This window comes from Vanacampus margaritifer, chromosome 5, assembly GCF_051991255.1.
Source record: "Vanacampus margaritifer isolate UIUO_Vmar chromosome 5, RoL_Vmar_1.0, whole genome shotgun sequence".
In the NCBI taxonomy this organism is placed as follows: Eukaryota; Metazoa; Chordata; class Actinopteri; order Syngnathiformes; family Syngnathidae; genus Vanacampus; species Vanacampus margaritifer.
The window spans coordinates 16,789,611-16,807,297 of record NC_135436.1 but is presented as its reverse complement, the minus strand read 5'-3'; the positions used below and the strand labels follow the sequence as shown (position 1 = coordinate 16,807,297).

General features: G+C 38.4%; 1 protein-coding gene across 1 annotated transcript in view; it reads right to left on the bottom strand.

Annotated features, from left to right (window-relative positions):
• The window catches only part of si (sucrase-isomaltase), a 55,802-nt gene extending 48,432 nt beyond the window's left edge, over positions 1-7,370 (bottom strand). Inside the window, exons 1-9 of the mRNA XM_077565839.1 lie at positions 7,247-7,370; positions 6,521-6,606; positions 5,919-6,039; positions 4,436-4,545; positions 4,185-4,336; positions 2,794-2,965; positions 1,246-1,345; positions 1,000-1,112; positions 350-475 (exon numbers count right to left, since the gene is read on the bottom strand). Of these exons, the coding sequence (XP_077421965.1) occupies positions 350-475; positions 1,000-1,112; positions 1,246-1,345; positions 2,794-2,965; positions 4,185-4,336; positions 4,436-4,545; positions 5,919-6,039; positions 6,521-6,606; positions 7,247-7,370 (1,104 nt within the window). The remainder of the gene's footprint in view (positions 1-349; positions 476-999; positions 1,113-1,245; positions 1,346-2,793; positions 2,966-4,184; positions 4,337-4,435; positions 4,546-5,918; positions 6,040-6,520; positions 6,607-7,246) is intronic.
• Between the last annotated feature and the right edge of the window lie 10,317 nt (positions 7,371-17,687).

The following is a 17,687-nucleotide window of genomic DNA, read 5'->3' as shown; positions in this document are numbered from 1 at the left end:
GGGAGCTGCCATGAATTTGGGATTTTGTTGATGATTATGCATCCTATCCTCGCTGACTTTAGGTGAGAGGCAGGCTATACACTGGACTGATTGCTAGATAACTGCAGGCTAAATTTACCGTGCATGAACACCCATTCGCATGTCTGACACCCATGGACAATTTCCGGTCATCACTTTGGAATATGAAAAAAAATTCGGAATATTTTAAGAAAATCCCTGCAATCCCAGAGTGAACATATAAATCCCCCACAGGAAGGCAAGAGCTGAGATTAGAACCCCCAAACCTATACATTATAAATAGCATGGTGTGGATCTGAAAATAATCCTATTGGAAAAGACAAACTCTTACATATGGGAGGTCCACTGCACGATTCCTCTCCACTGTTTTTTTGACCTCACTCAAGCTACCGTAGTCCCACCTAGAAAGCTGGAATCCAAGTGACCAGTAGGGCGGAATGACAGGCCTGCCAATAAGCTGAAAGCACAGTTGGTAGGGTCAAGTCAACATCAAATATACATGTGTTTACCAATATAATAGGCTGCCCATGTTATCATGACATTTAGAGTCCTTCCACCATTACAAGTGATTAAAATTAATATTGCGTGGCAAAAATATTGACTACATTTGAACAAAATGCACATTACTATATATTGCTTTGAATGGCTTTTAAAGCTTGTATCCCACTTAACAGCGAACGTTTGAGACACTTGGTCAAATATTGATTTCACGTCAGGGTTGACTCAAAGTTGCAAATATTTCTCTGAATGTTCTATATATAATCTCTAAATAGTTTAATGGTTGTCTAACAAGTTGTAATGTTTTTTTTCTTGTCACAAGGAAATTTCATTGAAACAATATAAAAACTCCTGTTGAACGTTTAACAAATGTTTGTGAACCTCGAATGAACCCTGACAGGAGCACGCATTTATACCTTCTCCAACACACAAACATTTGCCCCTCTATGGGATGCATACTTTAATTTCCTAGACATGTCTCACCTCAAGAAACTCCTGCACCACTTGTTCCGGTGTATCTCCAAAAAGAATATAAAAATCAAGGATTCCTCCAATTGTTCTGTATGTTACCGCAGGTGCAGGTTGCAGTGTCACTTCTGAAATTAGACACCATACAGTAATGGCAAGCTTTAGTGTCATCTTGAATATAACCATAAATAAGCCAAATTTGCTTTGGATTTGTGCAACATGACGGACTCGGAATTGGCAAATATGTTTTTTATTTTTCACCCATTGCATTGCTGTTCATGAGGAAGACCCCGAATGACTTTCCACTATTGTCTTCCAGACACAGGAAAAAGGGATAGTGTCCATAAAGGTTATGTGTTCCCTAGAGAAAGAGGTCAATATATTAGGTAAACATAGAAATCTGGATTACTTGTACTGTATACTGAATTATTTTTATCTTCTAACTTGGACAAAATGAGTTCACACAATTGGTTAGATTTTATTGAAAGATTACAGTTAGAAATTATTAGCCTATTATAAACGCCTCTCCACAGCTGGAAAAACAAGTTTTCGTTGCAAATGGGAAGCAGAAAGTTTCTTGCTGTAAAAATAAACATGGCTCACAGCTGGAAAGTCAAATCAAACATCAGTTTCTCTTGTCCAAGACTCATCTACCACAACCTCCTCCTGTTATCTATCTACTTGTTATCTATCAACGTCAACATCTATTTCCTTTGTATGCAACTGGATGAAAGAACACAATAGAAATACCATTGAGCATGTGGTTTATTGTTTGACGGTATCAGTATTGTCCTTTGAGTACCACAGTATACAGTACTATATATATATATTATGTGGAATGCCTGACAAGTCACTCCATGTATATAATTCATTATTCTATAATTTAAACAGGTTAGCCATTTCATTATTTATTAATAAGCTATAACTATTTATAACAAGGAAAGTGCAAATATGTTGTTGATTACCTGACAAACAACGGGTCACTCATACTCATTAGCTAAGGACTAAAAGCGAATATTTTGTGCTTTAGAAAGCGCAAACTCATTTAAAATCAAATCATGTAATCAATTTAAAAAATCTTTAATGTCATCACATACTTTATTAATAATGGTGCATTGCTTATATCCATAGTTTTGCAGAATGATGCCCAGTGTTGGGCAGTAGCAGTGTTACATGTTTGGTTGTTTAACTACATTTCTACAACTACGTACAGCTTTCAAACAGCTTTCAAATGGCTTTTCAGTAGTTTATTTACATCGATGATCACAAAACAAAATCATTTCCTCAGGCAGTTCAGAACCAAAAAATGTATCTCTTCCATTTGACATCATGTACCTGTCAATCTTAGTGTATTTAAAACATGCCATGACATGAACTGTCTTATAATGAAGCCGAGTGGGATGGAAAGTGTACAGCTGGAAGCAATAGCAGAGGAGAGAGCAGAGTGAATAGCCACGGCTATTGACTCCTCATAGAACAGTTACATGTTCAGATGTTTTAACTGAGCAACCCACATCCAGGACATTATTCAGGCGTTTACCGAAGTTTATGACATTCACGAGATAAGATCACAGCACACATCAACAGCTGACCTCGCACTAGCTTAGGAACGTGCTTGGCAGCAATAGGGTAAAACTTTGTGCATATGATGAAGCTGAAAACCTTTGGTTGTGGTTCATTTAACTATTATTTGTGCAGACTGCGCTTGCTACATTTTACAAGTAGCTTTAATTACTTTAAGGCAAATGATATTTAGACAAATAGTGTTTTAGCAAAATATCATTCACAGTCAATTAAGAGACTTCTCACCCCATTCGGGAAAGCATCTCTGGTGAAGATGGGCCAGGTCTTCCAGTTTATATCATGGCGAAACTGTCTGTGTACATGCTCTCCCAGACCGTAAATATTCTTGGATGGAAGTTTAGCGGACAGCTGTAGGAACTGGTCTGCAAACACCAATGGTCCCATCGTTGTGTCAAACCTGTATGTCATTTAAGACATGGACAATTAGAGGCAAATGTAAGTAATACAATTTGAGTTTGAGTTAGCAATTTAGCCCAAACTCACATAGAAAATTGTGAACATTTTGAGATTTCTATGAATGCTTGCAGATTTAAAAAATATACATTATTTCTATTAGACACAAAATGTCATCAGAAGCTGTGGTAAACAGAAATGATATAGACATATTTTAACCATTCACTGAGTCATTGTAACAGTTTTGAAGTACAAGCGCTATTTAAAGCAGGGGAATCCCAGCTACATTCCAGATGATGATCAGGCCAAGGTTCTGTGTATAGGTTTATGATCTCCTGCAGTTTTTATGATACGAAGGGTAAATATAACATGATAAGTTTATTCGGTTTGCTCAACTTTAACCTTTAGCCTTGCTCTTGACTATGTAAAAAGTAAAAAGTGTAAGAACTACAGTAGGTGTAAACAAGTCCAGCGTGACTTGAGAATTGCTCATGCACTTAGAAACCATTACCCTCATGAGTAGTCTAAGAGGGAGATTGGGAGATTCTAAAATGCTCCCTCGCGCTAGACTTGCGGCGGCCATGAAAATTGAGCTTTAAGTGTTATTGGTTTGATTGTTTGTGAGGTTGCTGTAGTGTGCACCCAATGGGTGTGCGTGAGTGTGTGGCAAATGATTGATACTGTAAGTAACACCTTCTACCTCTTTTTGGTTCTTTTTTCTCTGACTTTGTGTTTTTATATCAAGTTAGAGGCACAAAATTTTATTTGACAGATCATATATAGTATGGACTACTGTCAACTGGTAATGAATGTTTTAACACAAATGACAAAAAAATATTTTTTTCTTTTTATGGTAACGTTACTTTTAAATGCTGCAGTCCAATGCTAAATCTTTATTTTATGACAACGGTGTGTTCCCCTGGTTGTATTCTGTTAAACTGTAACCTACCAAAGAGTGAAAACCTGCTTTCAGACATGCACTTCCATTCGCTACCAGAATCCTCAACTACTGAACTACGTCACTGTGAAACTGTTTTTTATTGCTCCTGAACAAAACAAAAATGTCACACAATGGAAAACACCATCTTCTTCACACAGGGGCAATATGCCTGTTTGACTGTAACTCACACAGTAAGGCTGGCTGGCCACAAGAAAACAATGGTTCACTGTTCCATCCACAGAAAATATTTACAGAAAACCGCCATTCAGCATTGAGAACTCACAGGACTTTTTTGTTCTCCTTCCTGCGCACGACCAATCCAAAAGGTTTGCTCGTGATCTCCAGCGTGTTGCTAATGGGACTGGTCGGATGATGGCTGAGGCTGTTAACGTGTTCATGGGGCACCTCGAACCTCTGCATGTTGGCGTCAGATATCTAAGAAAACCACAACAAATAGGAAAATAAATCTGAGGTTATGCAAAACAATGTTTTCTTTGTCGGTCTTGAAAAGCGTGCGTGTGTAAATGTGTGTACCTTAAAACGAAGTCGATTGCTCGATTGCATTTCAGCATGAAATGACAATTCCTGTATATCTTCTCCAAACAAGGAAGGGGAGGTCATTCTCTTCAGATGTGCCCTTATTACTGCCATAAAAACAAGGTCCGGTTCATAATACAGATCAGATATGACTGAGAGTCCAAAAGTGAAAACAGTATAGTGTATATTAACAAAAAACTAAAATTAATAAATTACTTTTAAAGAACTGATTAAATATCATACTGTCCTCAATCACTGCCATATGGGTAGTGTTTAATGGTCTACAAAAAACATAGTGGTCAACAGCATCCCATCCCCACTTTACCCAGTGTTGATGGTGCTAAACAGTTGTTGTTTTTTTAAGGTATCTATCTATCTCTTCTCACTCCATTTTTTTTCCCTAGGGACAACCAAAACCACATTATTTTTTGCATGCAGGGATACATCAGCAAAAAGGCTAACATTTTTAGCTTAATGGCATCCCTGACCGTTGGTGTCCACCAATGGGTTTGTGTTCGCTTTGACAGATATTTTACGAACACAGCCCTGATCTCTGATCAGCCATTTTTACTATGGAGACCTGGAACATGGCCAACTCGGACTGTGGATAGGCGGAGGTAAGCTGCTGTCACAACAACATTAACATATATCACAGTGAGTCCTGTAGGGGAGTAGGAGAGGTCCCATTCATTTTTAATATGTCCAACACTGTATAAATATTTTTGTGTTTAGTGAATCCCGTTAGCTTTAGAGATGCTATTGTTTGTTTTAAAATATTTCAAAGCATCCACCTTTGTCAAAACAGTGCTTTCAAATGCAGTATTTTATCAGCAAAAAAAAAACTATTTTTTTTTGCCCACAGGTTTTTAACAATATCACATTATTTAACAAATCTAACAATACAGCTGAAAAGGTATTTGTTCAGGCTGAGAAACCAGTAACTAAGATCACTTAAAGCAAAATGAGTCCGTGCAGGAAACAGAAAAATCTACATTTAGCAAATTCAAGCAGGCTCACTCCGAGAGGCTGCACGTCATGTTTCACTGACAGACATGCCTGAGGCAAAGTGAGTGATAGAGGGAAAAAAAACAAGATAAGGGTAAGACAGACAGATTGCAGTTATACGCCCTCAGTTGGCCTCCAAACTTAGCTGCATAGTGAAGGAAATAAGGTCATCAGTCAATGAGCAAAAGATGAAACACTGGTGGAAGTGGAAATTGTTTCCAACTTAACCTTAAAAATGTTTCCCACCTACAGTCGAAAAAAATTAAGCATATTAATCAACAAAATCAATCAACGTAATGTATTTAAATGCATGTAAATAGACAAGGGTGTTGTTGTTTTTTGAATTCAATAAGATAAAATAAACAGCAGGGTCTTAGATGGGTTAAGATTTTAACTGGAGACAAAATTAAATGTTTACTGTCTTTTCAACCTATCGCCTTCCACAACATCAAATCCTAAAACATGACAAGTTTACCAGAAGGATTTGGCTGCTCCACTGATTCAACCGTGTATCCGTGGTTGGTTGAAAAGAAGCACCAAGGTACATTTCGCTCATCTAGAGGGCTCCAGCAACATCCACGCTGCTGGCATCCTCTCTGTGGAAGAAACATGAACGTAGGTAAGGTAATTTTTTTAAAATTAGGAACTATACAGACAGTAATCTTTTTGGCCTTGGTATTACTGCAGCGATATTTATTGAGATCCAAATGAAGAGCTGGTGCATATTGAGCTAAATTTAACACACAGATGGCCTTTAACAAGACGACAAGGCCCTGACAACAAATTGCTATGATAATATTTTTAATAGGCCTATTTTACACTGAACTTTTATACAACCAAACAATAAATATATATACTCCCTGTATCTCACTATCCCCTTACACTACCATAGTTATGCCACAATTTTACTATCATGAGTAATAATGATTGTGTTGGAAAAAAAAAATCATTACAACCTGGTAATAATCAGCTACGACACTAGTTGTAATGTCAAATGGAAAACCCTAGGCAGTAAAGTATATTGAGGAGTCCAAAGTCTCTGAATACATAAACCCCCATATTAATTGTCAAACATACCTTGGAGGCTCCAGCATCAGGGAAACAGTCCACCCTTTCCTCAGGACGAATAGTTGGACACTGTGGAACAAACACCTCTGTTGTCTCTGCCAAAAGATATGAAATATCCTCATAATAAGCACACAGATAGCAGTTGCAAATCCTAAACATGATTAGTGTATTCTATGCTTTACAACCTAGTCAAATATAAGTTAACATACAGTAATGTCGGTCAAAGGTTGTTCTGTGTTAATCCCAAATTATTTGATGTCGTTTTATTAACAAACTAATTATTCCATAAATAATCCCATTTTAATCAGTCATTCATACATTTGGTAATGTAATGTGGTGCATATGATTTCAATATTTTATGAACTGGAAGACTCAGAGCCCACATTACAAGATACACTTGTTCAATCAAAGAATAGTGTAGAGTTGCCTTGCATCATACTAACAGATGTTTCTAATATTTTGGTTACCTTATTAGCGGCATGAAAAAGGGTCAATACTTAATAATATGATTTCGTTCACTTTTACAACATTGCAAGTTACAACCTCAATAGTTTCAAAATTTTGGCCTGTCTCAAAACACATGGCAATGTAACAATCACATTATACATTTTATTTTAAAGGCATATTTTGGACATTCTTATCACATTATTGTTCAGGCATAGCCTATTTCATATTGTGGCCCATGAAAGAAAACTTTTGTAGTTGCGTCTCCGTGCACAATGTAGATTCACTTACCATCCATAATGGTCCCAGATTGGCCGGTAGCAAAAAGAACTATTAGAGCAATGGCTACTGCCAACACCAATGTGAACATGACCATCAAGGTCACCTCCAAACCCGAGAACCGCCTTCTCCCCATCTAAAACACAAAACCAAAGAGATGTGAGATGAGTGATTACAAAGGTCAACAACTTTAGAACCAATTAATGACACCATGATTCTAAAGGCGAGGTCTCAAAGGTCAGATATAATTTCATGCTTAATGAGGCCCAACGGCAGGACACACACCAAGAAAAAAAAATCTACACTCACTAAACTGACATGCACATATGTGGACATGTTCCCTCACAGTAACAACAACCTTTTACAAAGGCATTTGTGAAATAGTTCTAAAAAGTTCATAGATAAGGAAAGTATTGAAGAACTTACAAGACAAATGGCTATTGAACAGAAATACTTTTTGAGACAAAGCACGGAATCGTTCTACATTTGGGTTTGATCCCAACGTTCCCCTATAGTATGAGATGTTCATATTTATGACAGTTTATAAAAAGGCTCTTTGGGATGAACTATAACAGAAATTGCATTCGCTCTCGCCCAAACATTAAAATAGTGACCTCTGATCTCAACAGTATTCTTTTAAATCAATAGACAATTTTCTTCTCACACACTATAGCCCAACAACAATTGGGCCACCTATCAAGCATGTCATCATTTCCCATTTAACCTGTTGAGGATAATGGCAGGGGCAGGTCACACACCAATTCACAAATACACTGGATTTATTTTCATCCAGTTTTTGTCTCTGTAATGATCAGACATCCCAAACTTTTGTCCACATATTGTTACAAAATCCACAGACAGGTTTGAGCAAGTCATTTTAAAGACATTCACCATGTCTCTCAAGCCATTAAGCTTCCATCCAATGTATTACTGAAGACAGAAACAAGGTGAATGTCAAGCTGCTTGTGTGAGTATGTGTCTATTTGGGCGAATTAGACATTTATTGCCACGCTGTTCAATGTGCTGTGAAGATCAAGCGAGGGCAGAGAAAGAGACAAATGTGCCCATGGCCCTGTGTGATTCTGAGTCATATGCACATGACACAACAATGAAAAGCGCCTGAAAACATTCAATGTAAGGAAGATACAAGACAATATTCCTTCTTTTTCTCTCTCCTGGAGAGCTCAGTATTGTTCATTCGGTAATTTTACCGATTTGACATGTCATAATCATTGCTCTCTCTCTCTTTTTTTTTTTTTTGTATGTGGGTGAGTATGTGTATGTACGTGGGTGCGTGCGTGCGTGAGAGTGTGTGTGTGTATCCATTAGTTCACCTAAAACCTATCAAAAAATCCCATACCGTTCACCGAAACCGAACACTTCCAGCCAGAGTCGTGAGGCCGTCAGGAGACCCGAGGAAGGACCAAAGAAAAGAAAGGAAAGTGAAATCCAGCACCGACCAGACACCACCCACCAGGCCACCAACCAGAGTCCTTCACCAACCCCAGAGACATCTAAATTCCAACAAATCAGGGAGACCTCAAGAGACCAAAGGAGAGACTGAGGAAAGGAAGGAAGGACAACGAAGCAGAGTGAGATCCATAAGACAATATTCCAACCTAGAAGTGCTTATAATAGAAACAGTGTTGAAACTAACACCCTTTTTTTTGTTTGTTGTTACGTTACAAAACTACTTTTTTCCTATAGTTATTGTACGAGCGTTACCCAAGTTATTTATGCTATGTGATCTAAGTGAAAAGTCTCCCACTGCAGCGCCGTGGCACGTGAGTGTCCGTCATTTTATAGACGTCCCTGCTGCTGTCCGAGAGTCCACTATTTGAGGTGTTCTCTGTTGACAGCTTTGTGCTCTCATACCAGCCTCTGAGTCCACATGGCTCTTCTCACTCTAACTTGAACACAGCCCGTACATCCAAAAAGAGGTTAATTGATTGGCTGACATAGGGCAAGATGTCAGGGTAAGCCAATAAGAGACAGCCTGACAGAGTAGGGCGGGTCTTACTAGTATGGCTGTACTTAACACAAACACACAAACCCGGTTTACACACGCACACAAAACTCCGGTAGAACGAAATTCAACACACGCTGCAATAGCAATTGCGCATGAAAAGAGAAAAAAAGAAGAAAAATAAATAAATAAATAAAAAATAAATAAATAAAAGCAATTGCGCATGAAACTGAGAGTGGAGGCTTTTCAGGGTGAAAATACAAACACTACTTTGAATTCCTGCAGATAAAGAACACTAAAAATATCTTGGTAAAATGCAAGTTAAGTGTTGGACAGAAAGAATAAGCGGATTCGGAATCTCACCGCACGCAAGGTATGCTGGTCTAGGTCAAAGGTTATGCCTCTTCAGTTCGGTAACATGGCGGCGTGTGACCTCGATATAGAATACTTTGAGCGTTATAAAGTGGATGTTTTAAAATAATTTTGTAAGAAACGGTGATGCAGTGTTACTGGGAAGAGAAAGATGGAACTCTTGCATGGGCATTTTCATTTCAGAAAGCCCCAACTGCATCGTCAACTATCCAGCGCAACTGGACAAATTAACTTTCGATTAACAAACACTAATGGACACGGAAAGATGAACTGATGGAAACGTGTGCCGACGCACACGTTTTATTGGGACTGAACGACAATGTGCCGCGGTGTATTGTATTTTATAACAATGTACGAATCGACAACTTGATAATTATGCGTCTTAAATGTATTCTGGGGACGGGGGTTAAAAAGCTTCGTCTTCATCCCGTCAGCCCTTTTTCTTTTCGGATGTAACGAATAAATGTTGTGTTGAAACTGTCGCAATGATATGTCCAAAAGGAAAAATGAATGAATAAAAACAAAACAAAAGAGTAGGAACAGGAGGCTGTCAACCATGATTATGAATCTCTGCTCAAGATTGATGTTGATCGTCTTGTACTTAAAGCTGAGAAAAAGTTGGGAGAGTGAGTCTACAGCAGCAAATAAATGACGATAGCTCCGGGTAGATAACCTTCCACGCGTTTGTTGAATTACTATTTACAATGAATGCCAACAAAACTATGAGGTAATATAAATCCATTCTTACCCTGCTTGACAGGAACAATGTCTAAAAACCTCGGTTTTGCTGACAATCAGTCAAAGTGAGTGAACTCTGTTTTTTTCTGACTTCTGTAGTAGCACAGGCAGTGATGTGTATTTCCTTTATTTTGGGGCAAAATTGCATGACGAGGGAGTAAGGATACCCTTCACTAAAAAATGTAAAGCTCCTCTGCCTGCTTCAAAGAGAAATATCGGTGTCCTGAAAATACCTGACCGAGAAATCACAAGGAAGATCTGATAACTTTGCCATTACAGTGTATGCACTTTAGCTCATCTTGACCAGTAAATGTCCGAGGGCGCTGCTTGTCACATTTAGTGAGCAGGGAGGGGCGTGCCACGGTAAGGTCAATTGTCTACAGCGACGAAGAGCAATGCAAATCTGTTAAAGCATCTTCAGTTAGTGCATGGGACAAAGACCCAAAATCAACCGCCACCACCAATGACAGAGATGGACCAACACTAACTAAACAGATGAAGATTGACTTTAATTCGCCACAGCAACATACTGTATAACCAGGAGACAACTTGACAAAATGATGTTGTTGAGGAAGTGCTTCCCCTCTCAACGGTGGAGTCTGTTCCGTTCAGAGCACTGATCAGCAAAGTGAATGCAGGGCCAATGTGCAGAAACACATTTTCCAAATACCTCAACAGTGAATATTGCAAAATAGAAAATGAGCTCAAAAACAGATTTGATGGGTAGAATATCTACCACTGGAGATATTTGGACTGCAAATAATAAAAGCTTTCTTGGTGCAACCGCATATTGGATAAAGAAACAGAAAAGAACATGGAAAAGCAGCGCTGGCATGCAAATGATTCAAAGGTCGCCATATATATGACAGTATTACTACTGATCTTGATAATATTCACAGCACAACAGCAAAAGCACAACAGATTGAAAAGGAATCATCCCTGTAAAAAGCAACCATATTATTTACTACACAAGCCACATTTTCTGCATACTATTGTCTATAATAGGCTGCATAATGAAATGTGTATTTCTGTGGCTGCAACAGGTTTTCAAGCAGATGTATTATTCATTTTGCTGTTGCATTGACAATTAATCCCGCTAGCACTGAGTTCTTTATTGTGAATCATTTAGCAGCAGCACAAGTGCTGCAGTCTGACTTTAATGAACATAGTTCACTTGTACAAACTAATAAAGAAGATTAAGTATAAATGATTAATTCCTTGTTGTTAAAAAAGGTAGCTGTTGTCTTACCTTGGCTCTCTTCTCTCCACTGTGTCCCGGGCAAAGTTCTCTTTGAAGTGCTTGAGCCGAAGACAGATAGCACCTAATAAACCACATGAGCTATTATAGCCCCAGACACACCCCCACGCACACATGACGATGCATGTCTTTCTCATTAGGATAATGTACCAGGATGAGATGAAAGACCGAATGAATGATACACACACAATTTGAACACAAGTTTGAAAACTGGGCTCATTTTGTCAACATTTTGTCAAAACACTACACACAATTCTCTACTCAACGATACCGATACCAAGTGCTGATACCATTAGTACTTATGATACATAAAATTCCCCCCACCCCCAAAAAACAATGACAGGTGTTTTTAAAGACCTATTATTATATATTATATTATATATTATATTCTTTCAATTTGCTCACCAAAGTCATTTTGCATAGAGCACACAATAAAATCAATTTTATAGAATAAAAAGATAAATAAAATGAAACAAATAATCCAGTGGCCAGGAGAAAAAAAGTCCCAATCAAAATATGTGGTTGTACAACTTCCTTTTAAGGAATACAGTAGGACTACAACTATCAAGTATTTTAGTATTCTAATACTCGACTAAAAATTATATAAAGAACTCAAGTACTCTGATAAAATATATTTTTGCTTGTATAAAGAGTAATTTAAAGAACACAACAACAAAATAAAGACATTTTTACTTAATAATGAAAAACAAGTTGGTTTAATAGTTTCCTTTTTTTTTTCCTCAACAGTTTATTTTTTCAAATTGTACACTTACATTATAAGCCAGGGTAGTGATTGTGCTTTTATGAATTTGGAGCAGTTGACCAGTAGGCCTAATAAGGCAAATTATATGCAGTATTTTTAAGGCATTTTATTCTTTTGCATTACAGGTTAAAAAAAATGCTTGTGATGAATCTGCAGACACGAAACACATTAGCTACTACAGGCCACATCTTGAACCGGGAGCCAGTTGAAACGTAACTTGGCAGCCTTCACATCACGCTAAAATAATATTCATGTATCATGTCGTTCACTCCACGAGCGGGTGCTTACTGTATGACGTCATTAGGTGTGGTCCTACCCCCGCACCACCTCTGCAGACTAAATGCACGCCACGCCCACTTTCTCTGAGACCTTCATCGGCTAGTGACAAAAGTAGCCTTCATCAGTAAACATTCTGTCCAAATGAATTTTTTTCATTCAAAGCAATCAATTACCCTTCATATTTGCAATGTCAAAGTGCAATGACAATTGGCCGTCTTAAAATCAGCTGGCTGACACTTGTGTAAACTACAAGTAGAACTTTTGCACTGCTCAATCTACCTAAATGAGTGTTGTAGCGGTTAGCGCGCGCGCCCTGTAAGCAGCAGGCCCTCGATTAGTGGCCCGCTCAAGTTTTTTTCTTTTCTCTTCTCCCTTCTCCTCCCCTCCTCCTCCTCGATTTCTTACGGCAAGAAGCGGTTTTGTTTCAAATGTTTATTGAAGAATTGATGGCTTGCGTGACCATTCAGAGTAGAGGAGTGCTCAAACGCAGAGCTTCAGCAGCAGGCTGCAGCCGGCTCGCTTGGGGGCGCGGCAACCACATGGGGAGAGGCGGGGTTTTACTGAACAGGGCGTTTTACTTCTAGAAAAGGAACAAGCAAATCACCTAATATTTTATAAAAAATTACATCGCCATGGTGTCAAAGGTAAGATTTAATCATTATATGCCTATTGTTAACTGTGGAAGAGTTTAAAATACTGTGATGTAATCACTTTAAGAAAACAATCACTGTGATCAAGTTAACAACTGTTTCTTGTATTCTAATTTACAGGAATTTAGTGGCAACTAAAGTTGCTAGTAAATTCTTGTATACCTAAATAACATTGTAAAATCCATTCATCCATTTTCTTAACCGCTATTTCTCAAAAGGGTCGTGTGGGACGCTGGAGCCTCTCCCAGCTGGCTTCGGGCAGTATGCAGGGTTCAGTACCCTGAACTGGTTGCCAACCAATCGCAGGGCACACAGAGACATTCACAATCACATCTAGGGACAATTCACAGCACTCAATTAACCTGCCGTACATGTCTTTGGAATGCGAGAGGAGACCGGAGCACCCGGAGAAAACCCACACAGGCACGGGGGAGAGCACCCGGAAGGCCGAAGTCCGCAGTACAGTATTTGACCGCTAATTATACAGCAAATTACTGTATTTTGTTTTAATCATAATACATTGCGGCATACAGTTAAATAGTGTAAAATAAAATAAAAAACAAGATAATGCTGTAATTTTTACTGTAGATTTTAAAGAAATGTTTTACAGTGTATGGAACATTTACATATGACTTAATTTAGTTGTAATCATTTACACGGAGTTGTTGCTAACCCAAAGCACTTTTAGCAAATCAATTTCTCAGTGATTAGAATACTAGTGAAGTACACTACACAGAATAAGTTCAAATAAAATCAGTCAACAAGGAGAATTACAACAAAATGTCCCAGTTTTCATGCAACTGCAGTGTGCGCATAACACTGTTAGATAAGCGTATATGATACAAATGTAACGTATGAATGTATTCAGCACAGTTTACAAAAACAGTTAAAAGGTAAAAAACTGAAAATACAGTACAGAAAAAAGTAGACATTCGCTCTTTGCCTAGCTTGATCTGGCCAGAGAATTTCATCAGCATCACGGGCAATGTTAAGACAACGTGGGAATAATCATCTTGAAGTCAAAGCCATCCTCGGCCACAAGCCTCTTCCTTGGCTTGAATGTGGTGTAAGCTAGCTAAGCCTTACAAACGCTCCACTGCCATGCAGGTAATGTTTGCTGTATTCTTGACGGCTCTTTAATTCCTTCTGATCTTAAATTAGATTGGAATGATTATTGTTTTAAAGATTTTTGGTAGTATCACGTTTGCAAATGGTTTCCATTTGAATCTTGTGGTAATGTTTAATTAATGAGCCTTTGACTTTTCTATCTACTATACCTGATGGACTTGCATGCATTTAATCCATGTGCGAAAATCACTCGACTGATACTCACCAGACACTTTAGAAGGCACAAGTGTTTCTAATATTATGTACTGAACCACACGAGGGCAGAATATTAAAAATTACTCTCATGATGATGCAGTCTAAATTTAAGCTTTGACATGCCTATGCAAAGATGTAACACTTATCAAGTATCTTGCTGACCTTGAGTTTCGCTTTGCCCATCTGTGAAGTATTTCAGTGCCAACTGTTTTATGCATTAAGGTGTGAGTTTCATTGAAATAAGATTGCACGCAGGGATTTGTCGACTTCTTTAATGAACTCCCAGTCCCCATAGAGCTCTCGTGCTGTTCATTTCTACGCAGCCTTTTTCCTGGCTTCTATCTGTGTGCAAGAAAAAACTGATTACTGCCACTGTTGTGACACTAGCACAAAGACAGTCTTCATGTAGCATGTCAGCTATAAATACACAAAACACACTCATCTGACTTCTTTCTATTGTACATGTCTTGGTCTTTGGTTTCGCAAGACTATATCTGATGAAGTACAGTCTGCCTTGGATCCTATAATCATGATTTCAGGTTGTGTTGGTATTTATGGTGCCAAACTAAAGTTAGACTGACTTGAGGCTCATTACCAGAAGATGCCAATAGGTTTGTGTGGTAAGAAACTGCAGCTCTTTACATGGCTTCATCCAGTAGTGATTTTCTTGTTGGGAAAAAAAAAAGTTGGTAGGACACATACCACTGGGTTGACTAACTAGAGTACCATGAAAACCACAATAACCTAAATATTATTACAAATATTATTTCCCTATAACTAAGCAATGTAAATAATATGTGAACTTGAAAAACAATTTTAACTTATTATTAAATCCAGGTCGGTGTTGTTCAAATTGCCATGCAGAATTAATTACAGAAATTTGGTCATAGATGCCTCATATTCATGAAAGTAAATTACTCCAAAACCAGCAGGACAACCAACTAATTTAGTAAAATGAATTGAAGCTCTGTATTAAATATATATTTTTTAAATAAACTAAAATAGTACCATCTGGTGAGACTCCTACCCCTAAGTCACCAGTGATTTCTAATAAAATATGTACAATACTAAACTACCTAATATGCCTATGCCAATTGGCTGGTGATGAACTTCCATGTCATTAGAATAAAAATAATAGAATAAAATGATTAACATTTTATTTTCAATCCCCACATTCATCTGCTATTTCAGCAACAAAGGCTACACAAAGCAGCAGGAAAAAGGCACTGAGCAAAAGTGACTGAGACTCTGCCAATGCTGTCTCAATATATTTTTACAATGCTTATGTGTGTACAACAAGAACATTAGTACCTCTTGAATAGCGCCATTTTCCTAATCCTTCACTGATCATTCTGCTCACTCATCAGTCCTTCTCTCTTTACAAATCCAATTCCACTCTGCTAGTGCCAATTTCAGGTGCTCTCCCTCTGGATTGCAGCACCGCGCCGATTTCAATAGAACAAACTGAAATTGGCTATTCAGTCCCCTGTATCGATCCTGTCTTGTTAAAAGTAGGCACTCAACATTGAGACCTGCCAACCAGTCAGCCATAGCTTAGGTATGACTCTGTGCTAGTGTGTATGTGTGTGTGTATGTCTGTATTGTTTTTGTCAAAATAGAAATGTTAAAGTAGTTTAAGTGTCCCGACCCGCATGTTATAGAAACATTAACCACTTGTTTAAACTCCTGTTTTAATTGATTCGAGTGCAAACTTCTTGACTGAATCTCATTAGCTCCCAGCAAAAGATTTTGCCGGGAACAAGCATATATGTTGAACGGTATACGTAGGTCATTGTAGGTTAGTTGTGCCAAATGTGTAAAACCAAGAGAGTTGTAAAATGTCTTTCCTCAAGAGCCCACAGTGCTACAATCAGGGACGGACAGGGAACCGAATTTGGCGTGGGAAAATATTCATCAATTGGGATCGGACGACGTACGTGCGCCAAATCGTATGCGACAGTGATTACTATTTGTTGTTCGTCGCCTGAAAAAGGCTGGCGACTTAATATTTATCGATGAATATTTATCGACGGGGGTGATTGTCAACCAGCCAAAAACTGAACGGCTGTTCAGGAAACTCTTGAAATTCCCAGCAAGCAGTACTAATAGTATAATAGTGGGCCCTATTTTCGTACACAGCTTTATCACACAGACTCACGATCCCGACCTCGAATTGAGGTTTGTCTATCTGCAAGTGGAGATCTTCTTGCTTTTCCTTTAATTATATATTATTTAATGCACTTTGCGTGCAACAATCTCCTGCATGAACTCCAGCGAATCCTTCTTGATGAGGGGAGCTGCTTCGATTGGCCGGGAGCCACCTGTGTTCCCTCTCATAACTGTGCACAGCAGTGGAAATGTCCTCTTCTATCTGTGCTACAAAAATACCCCCAAAAAGTGCACACATGCACACAGTTAGACTGTGCTTTGTGTTAAACTCGCTCTGGGCACGGAAATATGGCCCTTAGTGTGTAAAATATATTTTTTAAATTAGTTTGGGGTAGCGGTGTCTTGCTCAAGGACATCGTAGCCATGTGTCCGGGAATGATCTTGATCTTGGTCCAGTGCTATTTATTTTTGTTTTTATTTTTATTTTTTCTGGAGAGCTCAGTATTGATCATTCGGTAATTTTACCGATTTGACATGTCATCATCATTGCTCTCCTTTTATTTATTTATTTATATATATATATATATTTTTTTTTTTGTATTTTTTATTTTTTTTATGTGGGTGAATATGTGTATGTGCGTGCGTGCGTGCATTCATTAGTTCACCTAAAACCTATAAAAAATAAAAAAAATCCCATACCATTTCCCTAAACCGAACACTTTCAGCCAGAGTCGTGAGGCCGTCAGGAAACCCGAGAAAGGACCAAAGAAAAGAAAGGAAAGTGAAATCCAGCACCGACCAGACACCACCCACCAGGCCACCAACCAGAGTCCTTCACCAATCCCAGAGACATCTAAATTTCAACAAATCAGGGAGACCTCAAGAGACCAAAGGAGAGACTGAGGAAAGGAAGGAAGGACAGACAAAGCGGAGTGAGATCCACAGACACCAGCCTCCACCGATTCAATGACCTGAGGAAGATTGTGTCTGAGTTT